Source organism: Mesoplodon densirostris, chromosome 12 (assembly GCF_025265405.1).
Source record: "Mesoplodon densirostris isolate mMesDen1 chromosome 12, mMesDen1 primary haplotype, whole genome shotgun sequence".
NCBI classification, from domain to species: Eukaryota; Metazoa; Chordata; class Mammalia; order Artiodactyla; family Ziphiidae; genus Mesoplodon; species Mesoplodon densirostris.
This window is the reverse complement of record NC_082672.1, coordinates 6,902,725-6,925,546: the sequence shown is the minus strand read 5'-3', so window position 1 is coordinate 6,925,546 and position 22,822 is coordinate 6,902,725. Positions and strand designations below refer to the sequence as shown.

Below are 22,822 nucleotides of genomic sequence, written 5' to 3'. Positions count from 1 at the left end.
TTCTCTCACTAGCATAATTATTCTGCGAACCATCCGGGTTGTAGTGTGTGTCAACAGTGACTTCCTTTTTATCACTGAGCAGTAAACCACTGTACGGCTCTTCCAGTTTGTCTACACACTCACCTGTTGTTAGACATGTGGGTTATTTCCAGTGTGCACTGTTACAAACAAAGCTGCTATGAACATTCATGTACCAAAAACAAGTTTAATTTTAGTCACTGTCTTTCCTTTCTGGTGAAAAGTACAAAGATCCTAGAATGCTTTAACTTTTTGTTCGATGCTTATATGCAATATTGTCCAGAAACTTTATTTATCTTTGCATATATTTCTGCTAATCAATTATTATCATACTGATTGTTACATTTTGTTTAGGTTTCTCTACATTTTTTCCAATCATTCCTTCTCGCATTTTAGGCTTTCCTTCTGGGATCATTTTCTTTCTTTCTGAAATAATTTAACTTAAAAATATTTGAAAGGTTTAGATGGAAGTTAATTCCCTGAGTTTCTATTTACCTGAAAATGTCTTTTTGGTTGTTGATCTTGTCTTTTGTTTTTAAAAAGTTTTTCTTAAATACAATTTTAGTTTAGCATTTATTTTCTTTCAACATTTTGAAGATATTGTTCTTGTGTCATCTGCCTTCTGATGTTGCTATTGGTTTAATAACTATCGATTGTTTCTCCTGTGTAGTAACCAGTCTTCTTCATTCTGCTGCTTTTAGAATCTTTCTGTTCTGCAATTTCAGTGATCGATTTAGGTGGGGCTTTCATTTTATTCCTACTCCTCGGGATTCTTGAGTCTTAAAAATTGTGGAAAGCTCTGCTTCGTTATCTTTTAAAATATTACCTTTCCACTATTCTCTCTATTATTTTCTTCTGGAAATCTAATTTTATCCACCATATTGTTTAACTTCTCTTTTATATTTTAAATCTGTTATATTTTCTGCCTGCATTTTGAGTAATTTTATCAGGGCAAATTTCAGATCTAAGTTAGAATTGTTCTTTCACCTACTTACCTGCTGTTTAGCCCATTTAGGCAATTTTGTGTCAATTATTATAGTTTTTAATTCTAGAATTTCTCATGTTATTGTGTGCATGTATGTACATGTGGGTATGCATGTTTGTGTGTGTGTATTTAATCTTTTAATCTGACTGGATATTTCTGATAGTCTTTTGTTTTTTAATCATATGTACACTTTCATTTTTTAAACACATTAAACATACTTATAGTCTTTCCCAGGCAACTTTAATCTCTGTGTTCTTTCCAGGTTTTAACTCTGCTCACTCTCATTCATGATGGCATGCTTCCATCTGTGATTTTTCTGATTGCTAGGTCATGCTCTGTGAAACTTTTTCTGAGGGAATTATTTTAGGACTCATTTGAGAGCACAGGTCTCCTTGGGAGGATGTGGGTTAGTCTCAGCCCAGTTCCTGGCACTGCCAACTCATGGCCACCCTAAACAACATTCTAGACTCAGGACTTTATATAAGCGCACACATAAAGAGTAAAATTTAGCCCCAAACTCAGGTAAAGATGGATCTGTGTTTACAGATTCTTAGGAGTAACATTTCTACCTAGAATGAAAACAAAATAGGCAACTATCCCCAGCACCTTCCTCTCTCCACTTGATCCCAGGAAGAAATCATGTTTTCCAGGAGGTTCTTCATGTAGAATTCTATGGTTTCACTTTCCACCTTGATGAGGCCCTAAACTCACCAGCAGACTCCAGCATTTGCCTGGTCTGAGGCTGTAACCCCCGGTGGTGAGTGGCTTTAGCTTACACAGTTTCCTTTCTGGAGTCTAGCCTTCTCTTACGTTTTGGCATATGACCTTTTCCTTACTATGTTGTCAGCTCAGCTGTTCTTTAAAAATATGTGTTTGGAATTCAATTCATTACTTTTATATAGTGTGCACTGCAAGGATTTTTTAGGGTGTCAGTTCACCATGCTGTCTGAAGTAAAGCTTCAGTATAAACTGATTTAGACGAAGCTCTGTATACTGATAAATAGGCGAGGTGAATATTCAGCAAGCAAAGGTCGTGATTCTCAGCCCTAGCAACACAGTAGCCCTGTGACCAGTTTGAAGCTAAATCCTTAAAGATGCGAGCTTGTCTATCCTGCGATGCTGAATCCTCCCAATTAATATGAAGGTACACAGAGGCAGTCAGACTGTCAATGACTGAAGTAGATTTTCAAAGGAGCTCACATTGCTGTAAAGATGATATGGAGATCATAATGTGACATGCACCAGAGGATTTAAATTATTATTAAATGTAATTATATCTACATGGCATGTATACTATAATATATGCATACTACATCCACATATATACACACAAATATCATTATACTTAAGAAATCTGTACTACAAAGTATGTATACTTTAATTTCATCCCAATAGCAAACTTGCAAGACTGTATTGTGCCTCGATAACAGTGAGTGACGCACAAGTCATTATTTTTCTTCAGGATTTGCATTAATAAAAAGCTGTTCAGTGTCCCTAGTCCCGTTTGATGGAGAATGATCATTACTGCTGCTCACTGCTGTCTCTGTAGCCTTGCAATCATCCAGCAGATTGGAGAGAGAAGACACATCTAGTGATCCTAGCTCAAACACTCTACCTGTTGCTGTTGACAGACTTTGTTCCTTAGAGAAGATATTAACTGCCAGCTGGCTGTGACAGTTTGTGAACTAACTTGACATTTGTGCTGGTGCCGTAAGAGTATTTACAGCTCAGAAAATATATATAATCAGATTATGATGGACCCAAGGATTTTCAAAGTAAAAAGTATAATACACAAATTATAAACATGACCATAATAATAAAATTATTTAAAAAATAACTTCAGTGCTTAGGCTCTCATTCCAGAAATACCTTCTCTATGTGAAACATATGGTATATGTTTGCAAAGACAAAATGGATTGCAGAGAACAGAGGATGGGGATTCCATTTACAGCTGGTCATTCATTCTAAATTTTCTAACAGCCCACTATTTCAGAAAACTGCTAAGAAAGGTAGAAAGAGCAATTTTGAATGATATGGAATGTAAATGTAAAATATCACAGCATTAGGAAAAAGATGAACATTACAGCTTTGTTATTTTCTGTTGTCAGACTCCAAACAGGATCTTCTTTATATTCCATGAATATCACCTTGTGAGGAATTTAAATTGTCATGTTTCAACATAATCACCCAAAGTGGTTAAGTCTCTAGGAAAGTGACACTGCAAGGCAATGATACAGGCAGAATTTTTGGTAAATATTATGAACACTTTTGAATCTTATAACACTTTTTGTAAATATAAAAGTGGATGGGAAGAATCAATTAGTGTTTTGTCTCTAATCTCATTTCCTAGTAAACACTGGAGATGCCATAATGAAAGAACATATTTGACCAGTACTTACTGCTCTAGTCCCAGGGCAGTTTGGAGACTGGCATTCACCACTCATCCGGTTTGGGATTAAAACATCTTCCCAGCAAGAAGGACCCTTTGAAAAAAAACAGCATATACTTGGTGCACAAATTGTAATTCAAATGTATTCCCTAATACATTTTCTAAAGTCTATTTATGCTATAAAACGATAATGAAATTAATATGTAATCCAAAGATTTTCAAAGTAAGATACATAGACCCTGGGGGTTCTCAGGACCCTTTTGGGGGATCTGGTAGGTCAAAACCATTTTCATCAATGTACTAAGATGATATTTGGCATATTGCTCCAAACATGTATCACATGTACATGTAGTAGTTTCCCCATTGCAGTTATATTTAATTGTTAAAAAATTTAAATAATTTTCTGAAGTTCATTGCAATTTCAGTTGATAACTTTTAAATGAAAACACACATGCAAGTCTAACTCAAAAGGACTATTTGGGGGCAGCAGGGCAGCACGGGGAGGCACACCTGGAGGACTGCTGGGTGCAGTCAGCAGGCTGAGCAGAGGCACCTGTATCTCCTCTCCCTCCTGAGGCACCGTGAGAATTACAGTTAATAACTAGCAACGTGTAAACCCATAATACCAAGAAAAACAGAAGGCAGAAATTTGGTTGAGAAGAGAGATCCACACTTTTCTGGAAATCTGCAATAGGCTGCAGCAGCGGAGAGGGTCTCTGTGCCGTGCAGGCCCACAAGGAGCCCAAAGCCTCGAAAAAAAGGAGGCGGGAGAGAAAGCAGAGTGAGACCTGGAGCAGCAAACAGGGAGAAAGTTACAATTTAATAAGCAGAAGATCCTAAAAATCTTCTAGATAGAAAGGTCAGATCCCCAGCTTAGAAACATAGAATGCAATGAAACTTTCTGTGCCTACCACAGATATGAATTTTTCATGCGTTAATTTTTCAGGGCCCAAAAAGCAACAAAAACATTTATGTAACAATTCCTATAATTGTCACATAAGTACTACTTTATCTGACAAACCCTTGTGTTGTACAAGGAAATTATAGAAAACTCATTCACAGTTTTCTTCTTGATCTCAGACCATAACAAAACATACAGGTAATGAAACTGAATAGAACTCCATTGGATATGAGAATGCAACATAATAAAATATATGTGCTAGTTTATCCATACTACTGAAACTATTAGAATTGAATGCTGTTGCTATAACCATCCTGAAAATAGAAACAAATTTCCCAGTTAATTTCTGCCATTATAAAGCAGTTTTAACTTTGCTCCTTTCTAGTTTTAGAAAATATAAAATGTTAATTGGTTATTCATTGCATACATTGTTTTAATAGTTGCATGGGTAAAGCATTTATAATTAACGGGCTTTATATAGGAGTAAGAAAGGTGTCAAGACCACAAGATTAACAAGGACTGCAAATCACATGGCAGCACAAGGGAGCTATGAATTAGAATACATCAAGGAAAGAATACAAAAAAATGTATTTCATCTCTCGAAGGTATAGAATTGGAGAAAGACATCAGAAAAAAAAATGTCAGATAGAACAGTGTGAAATACATCTTAATAAAGAATCCTGTGGCTGCTTTTTAGAAAACTTTCTCCTTTTTGTCCAGTAGTAGTTACAACCAAGAAAAATACATAAATTATTTGAGATTCTATATCAGGAGTCAGCAAACAGTGGCCTTGTTGGCCAAATCCAGCCTAGGGTTTGCCTTTGTACAGCCACAACCTAAGAATGGTTTTACATTTTTTAATGGTTGAAAAGCACAAAAAGAAGAGCATTTCATGGCACACGAAAAGTAAATGATATTCATATTTCCATGTTCACAGTGAAATTTATTGGACACGGCCATGGTTGTTCATTTATGTATTGTCTATGCTGCTTCTGCACAGCAAGGGCAAAATTGAGCTGTGGCTCAATAAGCCTAAAATATTTACTGTCTGGCCCTTTATGGAAAAAGCTTGCCAATCCTTGATAGTAAATAAAAATTTCCAAGTTCATATTGAAAAGTACTCAAAAATATGGTAGCAGCATTTTGGCCACCATATAATCTCATTCATTTGTACGAGTAGCTGCATTCTGGGTCTCAAGTGAGAAATTACTTCAATTAAAACCTTAGTACTGTTGACCTGTGAAATCCAAGAAGGCATTGATAGAATCCAGTGATTCAAGTTGTTTGAATCAGTAAGAGAGTGGAAAATTACAACATTTGGGGATTTGTCTTGATTAATGTTACCAGCAGCTGAAAATCATGAAGCAGAATATTATTTAAATACATTTATATGATGCATGTAAATCAGAAGTTCAGAAAAATGACTCAGTGGCATAATAAACAGAGATAAAACTCTATAAAATATGAGTCTTAAAATAATATTTATTCTTAAGAATTCCAGAACAAATCCACAAGTCATTCTGGCTATGTCTCGTCACATCCAATCAAGTGGAAAATTGAAGTACTTAACTAATTCTTACCCGAATATCACTCTGACAAGCTTCAGACAGGCAGTTTAAGCAAAGGTGTGGTTTTTTCCTGAATTATCTAAATCAATTCTATAATCTGTTCTTCATAGGTGGGCATATACACTGCTCCTTAAACAAATTATGCATTATGTTTTACAAAATATTTCTACAAAGTATTGGCATTTACAGGTTTTGAAAAGGGTAACTTTAATAGTATTTTTTACTACACTTTTACCAATTATCTCAGGTTATCATCAACTGTGTTGCATTTAAAATAGCCTCTTGAATGATTCCACAAACATCTAAATCGAAGAATTAAATTTAAGGGACTAAAATTATTTTGAAAATTATACTACTGACATAATACAAGGACAGAAAAACTGTCTTTAAGACAGCTACACTGAGGCTTCCATCCACCCTCCTAACCTCTCCTCTCTGTCTGCAATAAAATGATACAGAGAAGGAGAGTCAAAGTTCACCAACCTGTTGAATCCCAATTCCACCAATTATTAGCTATATGCTCTTGAGCAAGGTTCATTTTGCCTTTCTAAATTTAGGGCTCCTATTCTGAAAAGTGAGGGATTAAATAGCTCCTTCACAGGGATTTCAGGAAGATTAAGTGAAATAACACCTGTAAGACTTTTGCACAGTGCCTGGCACATGTTGACTTATTTAAAAATGGTAACTGTTGAAAGCAGGATTTCTTATTTCTCAAAATAGAACTCCCTAAGTACGATTATGTTTAATCTTGTAGATAGGTAAGCAATAAGATGCCAGTTTCAAGGGAATGGACTTAACCCAGCAGGTTTTTCATTTCTTCCTTTTTCTCAGTTTCCAGATTACCCAACCATTCCCCAGGGGTCATTCACTTTCCAGAGCATGCTGCTTATAACTCTCTTAAAGCATGACTGATATTTCCATCAGTCATATAGTAACCTTGCTCTGCATCTTCCTCCATTTGATTTTAAGATCTATGCTTCTAATAAAGCTAAGCATGGTGCTGTGATTATAGCAGAGGCTCAATAATGCAATCATTTACTAGTAAGCAGGGAAAATAATAGGGAAAAGTCCTTTGAATCAATACATATCTACCAAACAACTCTTTATTAAACAGCTCTTAAACTCTAAGAATACAGTTATGAAAAAGAGAGAATCCTTTTTCTTATAGGTTTTATGGACTAGCCACAAAGACTGAGGTTGTAAATTAACTGAGCACACTCACTCAAATGAATAAAATTAAAAAGGAATATTCATACCAAATATCGGTCAGATATAAAACAAATGAATACACATATACTGCTGGTGCAAATATAAAATGACACAGCCAGTTTGGAAATCTATTAGGCATTTAAAAAAAATTAATCATACAACTAACACATGGCTTGGCCATTCCACTCCTAGATAATTGTCTAAGATAAATGTGAAAACGAGTCCACAAAAAGAATTGTATACAAATGCTCACAACACTTTTATTCATAATAGCCACCAACTGGAGACCACCCAAATATGAATGGATAAACAAAATGTGGTATATCCATCCAATGGAATACTACTCAATAATCAACAGTATTACGTTACTTATAAATGCAACACCATGGATGATTCTCAAAATTATGTGAGGGAAGGAAGGCAAATATGAAATAGAATATATGCATGATTCTGCTTATATAAAATGAAAACAAATCTATAGTGGCAAAAACAGATCAGTGGTAGCTTTCGGGTGGGGGTAGAGGGTGGAATGGACTACATAAGAGCATGAAGAATCTTTTGGGGGTGTTATGGGCTGAGCTGTGTCCTCTAAAACTGCACATGTTAAAGTCTTAACCCTCTTCAGAATATGACCGTTTTGGAGAAAGGGTTTTTGAAGAGGTAATTAAGTTACAATGGGGTCATTATGGTGGACCCTAATTCAATGTGACTGGTGTCCTTAAAAGATGTCCTTAACAGATGGGATTGGGACACAGACATACACAGAGAAAAGATCACGTGAAGGCACAGAAGAAGACAACCATCTATAAGCCAAGGCAAGAGGTCTCAATAGACACCAACCTTGCTAACAATTTAGTCTCAGACTTCTAGCCTCCAGAATTGTGAGTGAATAAAATTGTGTTGCTTAAACCGCCCAGTTGGTGGTACTTTATTATGGTACCTCTAGCAAACTAATATAGGGGTTATGGAAGTGTTCTCTATCTTGATTGTGATGGTGGTTTTGTGGGATTATATACTTGTCAGAACTCTTCAAACTGTACCCTTTAAATGGAGGCAGTCTATTTTACACAAACTATTTCTCAGTAAAGTGTATTGGGAAAAAACGAACTGAGAAGTTGCCAAGGAAATTCTCTGAGGGAATGAGAATCTGTATCAAATGGTGCTTGAACAACTGAATTTCGATATCTAAATCCCTTCCTCACTCCATACAGTTTCTAGAAGAAAACAAATGAGAACATCTTTACAACCTTGGAACAGACAGAATTTTTTTTATAAGGACACACAAAGCTCTAAACATAAATGAAGAAATTTATAAATTGAACTTCAATGAAAATTTTAAAAAATTTCCACTCATCAAAAGACACTATTAAACATGAATATGCAAGCCACAGACTGGAGAAAATATTTGTAATACATATATCTGTGCAATAATTCATCTTTAGACTATATAAAGAACTTTTAAAATAGCACCACACAGACAAGCAACCCAATTCAAAATAAGCAAAAGACTTTATAAAAGGAGACATAAACATGGCCAATAATCATATAAAAAGATAGTCAACATCATTAATAATTAGGAAACTGCAAACTAAAATAACAAAATACAATTTTACTTGGTTTCGCATCTTAGTATGATGGCTAAAATTTGAAAAAAGCCTCATAATACTAAACTTCGGCAAAACAACTAATCTATGGTGATAGAAATCAGAAGCTGATTTCTGGTACTGACTGGAAGGAGGCATGAGGACATTTTTTGGAAATGTTCTGTATTTTGATTGGGGTAGTAGTTACATGGGTGTGCATAACTGTCAAAGCTCATAGAACTGAACCCTTAAATTCTGTGCACTTTATTGAGTGTAAATTGTTCCATAATTTAAAACAGGGAACTGAATCTTATTCCACTCCTTATTCAACAAGTACTTACTGAGGTCCTGTCTCTCAGTAGTTCTGCAACTTTGGAAGTTCTCTTAACCACTCAGGGAACAGCTAGCCCAGGACAAATGGAGTAATACCAGAACGGGTATTGCAAGGATTAAATATAAAAGTTAGGCCAATGCCAGGCACACAGTAGGTTCTCAACAAATGTTAACCATTTCTATATTTATCATTCAGCACCCAGACGTGATAAAGTGTGTGGGGGGCGACAATTAGGGATCACAGCCAATATGGTTTAAAAAACAATCCATGTAATGAAACTATTAAAAAAATTTTTTTTAAAGCATCTTTACCTCTTCAGTAATTTCCCCTTATAGCCTTTGGAGGCAATAGTTTATAACTTTTATTATAGGATAATACAAGCCACTGTCAATCAAAACAAAAGAATAACCAGTTCTGTGGCTTTGAACTGGTTACTAACATTCACCATCAAGTTACAGAATTCTTAAAGTGAAGAACCATGTCCTACTTATATCTATGTGCTTTGATGTGGGTAGCAAAATGCTGTATGTAAACAAGGTGAATACTCAGAAATACATTAATTGAATCAGGCTTTACTTTTCTCATCTGTAAAACAGTAAAACTGAAAGATCTGTGGTTTTCAAAGTTGTGTTTTCTTTTAAAGCAGAACTTTCCTCCAATGAATTGTGTATAGAATCCAAAGTATAAAAGAAATAAATCAGGCTTATTCTGTTTGGAGAAGAAAGATGGGTCCTCAAAGCTCTTGTCACTCCTTTTTGCTGCCTGCTGGAGGCCTCCTATCATTCCTTGCCACGTGGACTTCCTAAACGTGGTTGCTTACTTCACAGCAGAATATCTGCTTAGGTCCCTAAGATACAGTCTTCTAAGATGTAATAAAGGGGAGTCTTATATAACATGATCAGGGAAGTGGTAGATATCTCATCACTTTTGTCATATTCTCTTCATTAGAAGGAAATCACCAGAACCACCTACATTCAAGAGGAAGGGATTTCACAAAAGCATGGACACCAGGAGGTGGGAGATCACTGGGGTTCACCTTCATGTCTGTCCCTGACACACTTATTTTTATAGATGAGTAGAAAGACCTTTCATAATATGAAAGTTTAAGAAATGATAATTCAATATGTGACTTCAGTTGCCAAGTGCTTAGGCTATTTTTTATTTTTTTTTACATAAACCTACTTTTTAGTTGAAATATGTGAATATTTGACCACTTCCCTAGAGTCATTCCTTTAAACTTTTAAGTAGAGAATATAATCTTATGGCCAAGGAGATATAAAGAAGTAAATGATGAATGTAACCAGAGAGTATGTATTTATTTTGGCAAATTAAATTTAAAGTACATTTTATAAACAAACATATTTGTGCTTTACTTAATGTATATACTTTTAAAACTTGAATTTATTTCCTGTGATTTCTTAAAGCATGAATATTTAACAGACTTTTACCTCTGAACACCAAACTGTAAGTCTCAATACAGTTAATTACATAGAAAAACAGAATACTACAGACTACATAAAGGGACCCAGTGTTCATATATTAGCCCAACTGTTTCTACAAATGTTTTAATGGAAGAAGAGTTATTAGGACATGAATTGTAACTTAAAAAAAAAAAAAAAAAGACCTGAAGAAGACTCCTAGTCCAGTCCTTGTTAATATTTTGATTCCCAATTTTGAGAGTATAGTAATAATAATTAACTCTTCTTTTTTTTTTTTGTGGTATGCTTCTCATTGCTGTGGCCTCTCCCATTGTGGAACACAGGCTCCGGACACGCAGGCTCAGCGGCCACAGTTCACGGGCCCAGCCGCTCCGCGGCATGTGGGATCTTCCCAGACTGGGGCACGAACCCATGTCCCCTGCATCGGCAGGCAGACTCTCAACCACTGCACCACCAGGGAAGCCCAATTAACCCTTCTTTTGCAACTATTTTATATAGGACAGAAGGAAGCAGAAGAGGGAAAAAATGATTAGGTGAATTCCAGTTAACCAGCAGGAAAATAATGATCACAATAAAAGTAAAAGCACTGCCATCTTCTTGCATTAGTAAAGAACTGGGTTATTTACGTAGCACTTTCACATTCACAAACCAACCTTGGTTCTCAGTGAAAATCTGTTAATGTTATCTATACTCTATAGAGCTTCGAAACCTAAGGTGATTATCTGTTCACGTGTTGGGGTGACCACAGAACTGTTTCCTAAGGATCCTGGCCCCCTACACAAGTACTTAACTCTCATATTTAGCATGCCTTAAGAGTATTGCATTTTTGTGAAAGAGTAGCCATTTTTTACAAAATTTGTTAATCACAAAAAACATGGATGTTTCCTTATTTTGTAACATGAAATATCTGAAGTCATTGCTCTTGTTGGAAAATCTTGCCCACATTTTAATAAAAGCTTGATCACTAGGCTGGGTAGGGCTTCGTGAGCCAGTTCCATTCTGCTCCATACATGGTCAGTTGGATGGCTCAACTAGGGATCAAAACGTTCACCTCCAAAATGGCTCAGCTGCATGGCTGACAAGCGGTGCTGGGCTCCTGCCCTCGGTTCTTCTCAATCAGAGTCTTTCCAGGGGCTGCTTGCGCTTGTAGGTGTTTCCCAATTGCAGTAGCAATGTCATCTCGACCATATTCTTTCGGTCAAGGACTCACAGAGCCCTCTTCACTGGAAGATGCTATTGTGCAACGCTTTGTCCAATGTTAGTTTGGCACTTCACTGAATGAGATTCTAACCTGCAGTTTCTTATCACTACCAATAGAGAACCATCCCGTGCTGTTGCACTTTGTCTTCTTTCACTTTACCTTCAGCTTTTTGCCCTGGTTTCTGACCATATTAGGCCTATTCAGATTTCCTTTCCTTTTTTTATTTTTTTTGCCGTGCCACACAGCATGAGGGATCTTAGTTCCCCAACCAGGGATCGAACCCGTGCCCCCTGCAGTGGAAGTGCAGAGTCTTAACCACTGGACCACTGGGGAAGTCCCTAGATTTCCTTGCATTTTTATTCAAAATACCTAGTGATATATTTTCTAATAAAAACCTTTAAATATTATGAAACAGTAATGTGTCACATTGGATATGGTTTATGGAGACAAAAATAACAAACTAGCACTAATTTGGCATATTCTCTGATAGTCCATTAGGCTCTCTCTTGTGTTTTCATCTGGGCATAAGCAGAAGCAGAAAGTATCTGCACCCACACGTAAACTTATCAATGACTTCCAATTATTTAATATAATTTATCTGATCTCAGAAAAGCACTATTCAGCTACTCAAGAATTTGAAACCACTACCATGTGCAATCCTCTATTCCTTGAAACACATTAATTTGATGAAAATTTTAAGTCACTGAGGTCATTAATTAGCTCAACAAATTACGCATGCAGTATGTGACAGGTATTTTCCTAGACTGGAGATAAATCATTGAACAAGACTTTTCCAATTAGGAGGATAAAAGTGATTGAAGAAATAATTATTACATGGATTTTTGAGGGTACACAGGAGGGACCCCTGACCAAGATTTTTGAAGGACTATTGTTTAGGATGAGATCTGAGGAATGGTTAGGAATCAGACAGGAAAAGCGAAATTCCACAAGAGAAAGAATTCTGCGCAGGGAAAGCAGGACTAGGTACCACCAACTCCTAGAGTGGTTTTGTGATATACATATACTCTCAACAAGACAGTATCAACAATTAATAGATAGTTTTTTACTTCTGTGCCTCCTAAATATCTTAATCTACACTACGATTACTTGATATTAAGATTCCATTAAAATATACATTTAAATGTAATAGTTTGCCAAGCACTGATTTCAAAACAATGGGTATGCCATCATGATAAACAGTATCTTTGTACTTTTGATTGAGATTGACTGGATTTCAAATCCAATAGACATTACCAGACATGCAACAATAAGGAAGTTAATTAATCAGAACATCAGTTTCTTATGTGTAAGGTGGAAACAACAATTGTACCTACATCATAGGATTGATGGTTAAATGAGATAAAGTACTTATACACATAGTTAATATTCAATAAATATTAGCAGGTACTGCTCAATAACTCTAGTATGAGAAAAATGTGATCATGGAAAGAGCACCCCAGTAGGCAAAGATTCAGAAGATCTATGTTCTAAATGTAATTTCACAAGAGTTTAGGCCAATCACTTTAAACGTCTTTATGCCTCACTTTCTTATCTGTAAATTGTGAGTAATAAGAGCTCAGAGTCAAACAGGATAATGCATGAGTTAATTAATGTGAAAATCCTTTATAATTATACCAGGGCATTCAGATATTAGTAAGGGGACAACTGGGGCTATGTGTATTCGTAGACAATCTAAATACCTCACTTATTACTGTCTCAAACATAACTCCATTTCTGAGTTGAAGAGATGCTTCATACATAATGATGCAGCTGCTGCTGGGATCAGCAATTAACCAGAGCAAGTGTCTATGCTCGTATTGATTACCCAATGCTGCCGAGTTAACTCAACAGCTGTTTAAAAAGAACATCTCAGCTGGTCTTTAAGATTTTCCCCAAGAACTGGGGTATCTCTATAGCTTATAAAACATAATTTGGCATGATTTGGTATAAAACAAATGTCCTTCCATTACTAAAATGTGTTTCATATCATAACAAGCAAGCATTTCATAATCTAATACTCAATAACATAGTTTTTCCCTCCAAGGAAATTATTACAAGAAAGAAACATCACATCTCTAAAAATACCTACACCGTTGTAAGTGAAACAACTCTTGGTCCACTGCACTACAGCTCCGCTGAGTTTTGACAAAGTCAATCACTGTCATTATTTATTGAGAGTCCTTCTGTGTAGGGTGCCATTATGCTAAATGCAGTAAGCGTCAAACAATGTGCTTATTCCTTCACGATTTCCAGTTACCAAACTATCCCTAAACGACGAGATGCTTTCAATTATATTACTCAGTGTTGACAGCTTTGCTGTAGGCACATCACAGTGATAGTGGGATTTAAACAGCAGTGATTTTTTTGGTCCTATTTCATAGAACTGAAACAATGGAGACAAATAAAGACTTAAAGATAGTGATTCACTTTTATGCACTCTTAACAGATTTAATTTAAGAGAAGCATATGATTATCTTCATCTGTTCAAACTCTCTTTACTAAGAATAATCTTGCTACTGCATGGAGAGAAGTTTGCTGCAGCTCAGATTAGAGGCAGTTTCAGGCAGCATAATATGCTTCTCACTGTTGAGATGGTAGCTCTCATTTCAATTCAAGACATGTAAATTGATTTAAATAACAACATTTATTATCACGTAAAGCTTCCTAGTTATCTCAGCTGGCTTTACACCTTGATAATTATGACTGGAAATGGACTATGCTTATTAAATGAGATAAGAAGTTTATTAGTTTCTAGTGAATGCCCAGATACCATCATCATCATATGAACATTATTATTTAGTTTCAGAAATAAAGCTTGGTGAATAACACATCACATTTTGGTGTGTAGTATATACCACTCTGAATTCCCAACTGATGCTGAACTCAATCAGCCACGTTTTTTCAAAAAAGGGAAAGGAAGAAATAATAAAGGACATGTTTAAATGATTAACAGATCACAAATTAATTAATTTTTCAGTTGCTTCAATGTAATGAACTGCCCATGAAGATGTAGCAATATGGGGTGACTGTCTTGGCCAGTCCACAAAAGTTATACATTTTGCACTAATGGAGGTGATGCATACTTCGAGGACATAAGTAGGCAAATGGCTTGATAAGAACTGAACAAAACTGTGAAAAAAATCGCTTCTTGAGGGTCCTAAAGGGCAATGAAGTTGAATGGGCCTCCCTCAATTAAGCATTAGACACACTTGTAATGAGCAGGCTTCTAGCTGTGCTGTAAATCTAATGGCACTACCATGTAATCCTACGACCAGGAATTTTCAGTGACGGCCAGCATATGGGCAGGGGACATTCCCACCCTTTCTGACCCGGTTTTTTTTGAGCTGAAAAGAGTAAGAACTTCTTAATAAAAAATAAATTTTTAGAAAACCCCCAGACCTCCCCAAAACCAAAAATGACTCTTGGCGAAAAGAAAAGTCAGTTTGTCCTTGGACATGTATGTTGGCAAAGACCGTTTTTTTAGCAAGGCACAGTTTCATATGAACTGAAAACATTTGCTCTAGTCCATAAATTTTACTCTGGGTCTTTTCATGTCAAGATACTTCTACCTTTTCCTTTCTTTCTCTCTCCCTTTCTTCCTCCTCCCTCTGCTACAATCCAGGTTCAATCACCTCTAAAAATAACTGTAGCTTAGTTATGGCCTAATGAGACAGGAGAGAAAAAGTCTTAATTCTAGATTAAAACAAACTAAATTCGTAATTATCTGAACTTTCTCAGGACTAATTCAAACTGGCCGAACTTCACACCAAAAGTTTCGTGAAGTTTCCCACGTCTTTCTGTAAGAAGTCCACCTCCATTATTATGTTACAATTTCCTCCCCTTTGGCTCAACATTTAATAAAACCAACTTCTCTAAAAATCTTTTCTTTCTATGTCTATTTCTTTCATCAGGCAAAGTGTGAAAGATTGTTGTTGAAGGACAAATTAGATCTTAGTTATAAATCATTCTAATTCTTTTTTTTTTTTTTTTTTTTTTTGCAGTATGCGGGCCTCTCACTGCTGTGGCCTCTCCCGTTGCGGAGCACAGGCTCTGGACGTGCAGGCTCAGCGGCCATGGCTCACGGGCCCAGCCGCTCCACAGCATGTGGGATCTTCCTGGACCGAGGCATGAACCCGTGTCCCCTGCATCAGCAGGTGGACTCTCAACTAGTGCACCACCAGGGAAGCCCCAAATCATTCTAATTCTTAATTTTTTTAAAACATCTTTATAGGAGTATAATTGCTTTACAATGGTGTGTTAGTTTCTGCTTTATAACAAAGTGAATCAGTTATACATATACATATGTTCCCATATCTCTTCCCACTTGCATCTCCCTCCCTCTGCCCCTCCCTATCCCATCCCTCTAGGTGGTCACAAAGCACCGAGCTGATCTCCCTGTGTTATGCAGCTGTCTCCCACTAGCTATCTATTTTATGTTTGGTAGTGTATATATGTCCATGCCACTCTCTCACTTTGTCAAGGCTTACCCTTCCCCCTACCCATATCCTCAAGTCCATTCTCTAGTAGGTCTGTGTCTTTATTCCCGACTTACATCCAGGTTCTTTATGACCAATTTCTTTTTTTTTTTTTTGATTCCATATATATGTGTTAGTATACAGTATTTGTTTTTCTCTTTCTGACTTACTTCACTTTTTATGACAGACTCTAGGTCCATGACCTCACAACAAATAACTGAATTTCGTTTCTTTTTACGGCTGAGTAATATTCCATTGTATATATATGCCACATCTTCTTTATCCATTGATCCGATGATGGACGCTTAGGTTGTTTCCATCTCCAGGCTATTGTAAATAGGGCTGCAATGAACATTTTGGTACATGACTCTTTTTGAATTATGGTTTTCTCAGGGTATATGCCCAGTAGTGGGATTGCTGGATCATATGGGAATTCTATTTTTAGTTTTTTAAGGAACCTCCATACTGTTCTCCATACTGGCTGTATCAATTTACATTCCAACCAACAGTGCAAGAGGGTTCCTATTTCTCCACACCCTCTCCAGCATTTATTGTTTGCAGATTTTTTGATGATGGCCATTCTGACTGGTGTGAGATGATATCTCATTGTAGTTTTGATTTGCATTTCTCTAATGATTAATGATGTTGAGCATTCTTTCATGTGTTTGTTGGCAATCTGTATATCTTCTTTGAAGAAATGTCTATTTAGGTCTTCTGTCCGTTTTTGGATTGGTTTTTTGTTCTTCTGATATTGAGCAGCATGAGCTGCTTATAAATTTTGGAGATTAATCCTTTGTCAGTTGCTTCATTTGCAAATATTTCCTTCCATTCTGAGGGTTGTGTTTTCATTTTGTTTATGGTTTCCTTTGCTGTGCAAAAGCTTTTAAGTTTCATTAGGTTCATTTGTTTATTTTTGTTTTTATTTCCATTTCTCTAGGAAGTGGGTCAAAAAGGATCTTGTTGTGATTTATGTCACAGAGTGTTCTGCCTATGTTCTCCTCTAAGAGTTTTATAGTGTCTGGTCTTACATTTAGGTCTTTAATCCATTTTGAGTTTATTTTTGTGTATGGTGTTAGGGAGTGTTATAACTTCATTCTTTTCCATGTAGCTACCCAGTTTTCCCAGAACCCCCTATTGAAGAGGCTGTCTTTTCTCCACTGTATATTCTTGACTGCTTTATCAAGGATAAGGTGACCATATGTGTGTGGGTTTATCTCTGGGCTTTCTATGCTGTTCCACTGATCTTATCTTTCTGTTTCTATGCCAGTACCATACTGTCTTGATTACTGTAGCTTGGTAGTATAGTCTGAAGTCAGGGACCCTGATTCCTCCAGCTCCTTTTTTCTTTCTCAAGATTGCTTTGGCTACTCAGGATGTTTTGTGTTTCCATATGAATTGTAAAAGTTTTTGTTCTAGTTCTGTGAAAAACACCATTGATAATTTGATAGGGATTGCATTGAATCTGTAGATTGCTTTGGGTAGTGCAGTCATTTTCACATTGTTGATTCTTCCAATCCAAGAACATGGTATATCTCTCCATCTATTTGTATTATCTTTAATTTCTTTCATCAGTGTCTTATAATTTTCTGCATACAGGTCATTTGTCTCCTTAGGTAGGTTTATTCCTAGACTTTTTATTATTATTATTATTTTTTGCAGTACGCGGGCCTCTCACTGTTGTGGCATCTCCCGTTGTGGAGCATAGGCTCGGGACGCGCACACTCAGCAGCCATGGCTCATGGGCCCAGCCGCTCTGTGGAATGTGGGATCCTCCCAGACCGGGGCACGAACCCGCATCCCCTGCATCGGCAGGCGGACTCTCAACCACTGCGCCACCAGGGAAGTCCCTATTCCTAGATATTTTATTCTTTCTTTTGCATTGGTAAAAGTGTTTTCTTAATTTCACTTTCAGATTTTTCATCATTAGTGTATAGGAATGCAAGAGATTTTTGTGCATTAATTTTGTGTCCTGCTACTTTATCAAATTCATTGATTAGCTCTAGAATTTTTCTGGTAGCATCTTTAGGATTCTCTATGTATAATATCATGTCATCTGCAAACACTGACAGTTTTACTTCTTCTTTTCCAATTTGGATTCCTTTTATTTCTTTTTCTTCTCTAATTGCTGTGGCTAAAACTTCCAAAACTGTGTTGAATAATAGTGGTGAGAGTGGGCAACCTTGTCTTGTTACTGATTTTAGTGGAAATTGTTTCAGTTTTTCACCATTGAGGAAGATGTTGCCCGTGGGTTTGTCATTTATGACATTTATTATTTTGAGGAAAGTTCCCTCTATGCCTACTTTCTGCAGGGTTTTTATCATAAATAGGTGTTGAATTTTGTCAAAAGCTTTCTCTGCATCTATTGAGATGATTATATGGTTTTTCTCCTTCAGTTTCTTAATATAGTATATCAAATTGATTGATTTGCATAAATTGAAGAATCCTTGCATTCCTGGGATAAACCCCACTTGATCATGCTGTATGATCCTTTTAATGTGCTGTTGGATTCTCTTTGCTAGCATTTGGCTGAGGATTTTTGCATTTATGTTCATTATTGATATTAGCCTATAGTTTTCTTTCTTTGTGATATCTTTGTCTGGTTTTGGTATCAGGGTGATGGTGGCCTTGTAGAATGAGTTTGGGAGTGTTCCTCCCACTGCTATATTTTGGAAGAGTTTGAGAAGGATAGGTGCTAGCTCTTCTCTAAATGTTTGATAGAATTCGCCTGTGAAGCCATCTGGTCCTGGGCTTTTTTTGTTGGAAGAATTTTAATCACAGTTTCAATTTCAGTGCTTGTGTTTGGTCTGTTCATATTTTCTATTTCTTCCTGGTTCAGTCTCAGAAGGTTGTGCATTTCTAAGAATTTGTCCATTCTTCCACATTGTCCGTTTTATTGGAATATAGTTGCTTGTAGTAACCTCTCAGGATCCTTTGTATTTCTGCAGTGTCAGTTGTTACTTCTCCTTTTTCATTTCTAATTCTATTGATTTGAGTCTTCTCCCTTTTTTTCTTCATGAGTCTGGCTAATGGTTTATCAATTTTGTTTATCTTCTAAAAGAACCAGGTTTTAGTTTTATTGATCTGTGCTATCATTTCCTTCATTACTTTTTCATTTATTTCTGATCTGATCATTATGATTTCTTTCCTTCTGCTAACTTTGGACTTTTTTGTTCTTCTTCCTCTAATTGCTTTAGGTGTAAGGTTAGGTTGTTTATTTGAGATTTTTCTTGTTTCTTAAGGTTGGATTGTATTGCTATAGACTTCCCTCTTAGACCTGCTTTTGCTGCATCCCACAGGTTTTGGGTCATCGTGTTTTCACTGTCATTTATTTCTAGGTATTTTTTGATTTCCTCTTTGATTTCTTCAGTGATCTCTTGGTTATTGAGTAGTGTTTTGTTTAGCCTCCATGTGTTTGTATTTTTTACAGATTTTTTTCCTGTAAATGATATCTAGTCTCATAGCGCTGTGTTCGGAAAAGATACTTGATACAATTTCCATTTTCTTAAATTTACCAGGCTTGATTTGTGACCCAAGATATGATCTATCCTCGAGAATATTCCATGAGCAATTGAGAAGAGTTTGTAGTCTGTTGTTTTTGGATGGAATGTTCTATAAATATCACTTAAGTCCAACTTGTTTAATGTATCATCTTAAGCTTGTGTTTCCTTATTTATTTTCATTTTGGATGATCTGTCCATTGGTGAATGTGAGATGTTCAAGTCCCCTATGATTGTGTTACTGTTGACTTCCTCTTTTATGGCTGTTAGTATTTGCCTTATGTATTGAGGTGCTCCTATGTTGGGTGCATATATATTTACAGTTGTTATATCTTCTTCTTGGATTGATCCCTGATCATTGTGTAGTGTCCTTCTTTGTCTCTCCTAATAGTCTTTGTTTTAAGGTCTATTTTGTCTGATATGAGAATTGCTACTCCAGCTTTCTTTTGATTTCCATTTGCATGGAATATCTTTTTCCATCCCTCACTTTTCAGTCTGTATGTGTCCCTAGGTCTGAAGTGGGTCTCTTGTAGACAGCATATATATGGGTCTTGTTTTTGTATCCATTCACTCAGTCTAGGTCTTTTGGTTGGAGCATTTAATCCATTTACATTTAAGGTAATTATGGATATGTATGTTCCTATTACTGTTTTCTTAATTGTTTTGGGTTTGTTATTGTAGGTCTTTTCCTTCTGTTGTGTTTCTTGCCTAGAGAAGTTCCTTTAGCATTTGTTGTAAAGCTGGTTTGGTGGTGCTGAATTCTCTTAGCTTTTGTTTGTCTGTAAAGGTTTTAATTTCTCTGTCAAATCTGAATGAGATCCTTGCTGGGTAGAGTAATCTTGTTTGTAGGGTTTTCTCATTCATCACTTTAAATCTGTCCTGCCACTCCCTTCTGGCTTGCAGAGTTTCTGCTGAAAGATCAGTTGTTAACCTTATGGGGAGTCCCTTGTGTTTTATTTGTTGTTTTTTGCTTGCTGCTTTTAATATTTTTTCTTTGTACTTAATTTTTGATAGTTTGATAAATATGTGTCTTGGTGTGTTTCTCCTTGGGTTTATCCTGTATGGGACTCTCTGTGCTTCCTGGACTTGATTAACTATTTCCTTTCCCATATTAGGGAAGTTTTCAACTATAATCTCTTCAAATATTTTCTCAGTCCCTTCCTTTTTCTCTTCTTCTTATGGGACCCCTATAATTCGAATGTTGGTGCATTTAATGTTGTCCCAGAAGTCTCTGAGACTGTCCTCAGTTCTTTTCATTCTTTGTTCTTTATTCTGCTCTGCAGTAGTTATTTCCAGCATTTTATCTTCCAGGTCACTTATCTGTTCTTCTGCCTCAGTTATTCTGCTATTGATCCCTTCTAGAGAAGTTTTCATTTCATTTATTGTGTTGTAAAACACTGTTTGTTTGCTCTGTAGTTCTTCTAGGTCCTTGTTAAACGTTTCTTGTATTTTCTCCATTCTATTTCCAAGATTTTGAATCATGTTTACTATCATTATTCTGAATTCTTTTGCAGGTAGACTGCCTATTTCCTCTTCATTTTTTAGGTCTGGTGGGTTTTGGCCTTGCTCCTTCATCTGCTGCTGTGTTTCTTTGTCTTCTCATTTTGCTTAACTTACTGTGTTTGGGGTCTCCTTTTCGCAGGCTACAGGTTCATAGTTCCTGTTGTTTTTGGTGTCTGTCCCCAGTGGCTAAGGTTGGTTCAGTGGGTTGTGTAGGCTTCCTGGTGGAGGGGACTAGTGCCTGTGTTCTGGTGGATAAGGCTGGATCTTGTCTCTCTGGTGGGCAGATTCACATCTGGTCGTGTGTTTTGGGGTTTCTGTTGCCTTATTTTGATTTTAGGCAGCCTGTCTGCTTATGGATCTGGTTGTATTCCTGTCTTGCTAGTTGTTTGGCATAGTGTGTCCCGCACTGTAGCTCGCTCGTTGTTGAGCGGAGGTGGGTATTGGTGTTGAGATGGAGATCTCTGGGAGATTTTCACCATTTGATATTATGTGGAGCTGGGAGGTCTCTTGTGGACCAGTGTCCTGAACTTGGCTCTCCCACCTCAGAGGCACAACCCTGATGCCTGGTGGAGCACCAAGAGCCTGTCATCCACACAGGTCAGAATAAAAGTGAGAAAAAGAAGAAAGAAAGAAAGAAGAGGACAAAATAAAATAAAATAATATAAAGTAAAATAAAATAAAATAAAGTTATTAAAATAAAGACTAAAAATAATTATTAAAAAAATTTTAAAGAAAGTAATAAAAAAGGAAAAAAAGAAAGAAAGAAAGAAGGGAGCAACCAAACCAAAAAACAAATCCACCAATGATAACAAGCGCTAAAATCTATACTAAAAAAAAGGAAAAACAAAAACAAAATGGACAGAGAGAACCCTAGGACAAATGGTAAAAGCAAAGCAATACAAACAAAACCACACACAGAAGCATACACATACACACTCACAAAAAGAGAAAAAGGGAAAGAAATATATATATCGTTGCTTCCAAACTCCACCTCCTCAATTTGGGATGATTCATTGTCTATTGAGGTATTCCACACATGCAGGGTACATTAATTGACTGTGGAGATTTAATTCTCTGCTCCTGTGGCTGCTGGGAGAGAATTCCCTTTCTCTTCTTTGTTCGCACAGCTCCTAGCTTTCAGCTTTGGATCTGGCCCCGCCTCTGCGTGTAGGTCGCCTGAGGGCGTCTGTTCCCGCCCAGACAGGACAAGGTTAAAGGAGCAGCTGATTCGGGGTCTCTGGCTCACTCAGTCCGGGGGGAGGGAGGGGTAGGGATGCCGGGCGAACCTGCGGCAGCAGAGGCTGGTGTGACATTCCACCAGCATGAGGTGTGCTGTGTGTTCTCCCAGGGAAGTTGTCCCTGGATCACGGGACCCTGGCAGTAGCAGGCTGCAGCTGCTTCCGGGAGGGGAGCTGTGGATAGTGACCTATGCTCGCATACAGGCTTCTTGGTGGCTGCAGGAGCAGCCTTAGCATCTCATGCCTGGCCCTGGCATCTGTGCTGATAGCTGCGGCTCGCACCCGTCTCTGGAGCTCGTTTAGGCAGCGCTCTTAATCCCCTCTCCTCGCGCACCCCGAAACAATGGTCTCTTGCCTCTTAGGCAGTTCCAGGCTTTTGCCTGGACTCCCTCCCCGCCAACCGTGGTGTACTAACCCCCTGCAGGCTGTGTTCATGCCGCCAACCCCAGTCCTCTCCCTGCGGTCTGACCGAAGCCCAAGCC

General features: G+C 37.1%; 1 protein-coding gene across 4 annotated transcripts in view; it reads right to left on the bottom strand.

The window, feature by feature from the left end:
- The window catches only part of PRKN (parkin RBR E3 ubiquitin protein ligase), a 1,298,589-nt gene that overhangs the window by 647,153 nt on the left and 628,614 nt on the right, over window positions 1-22,822 (bottom strand). For all 4 annotated transcript variants that reach the window (XM_060114943.1, XM_060114946.1, XM_060114945.1 and 1 more), the window contains exon 5: window positions 3,403-3,486. In XM_060114943.1, the coding sequence (XP_059970926.1) occupies window positions 3,403-3,486 (84 nt within the window). The remainder of the gene's footprint in view (window positions 1-3,402; window positions 3,487-22,822) is intronic.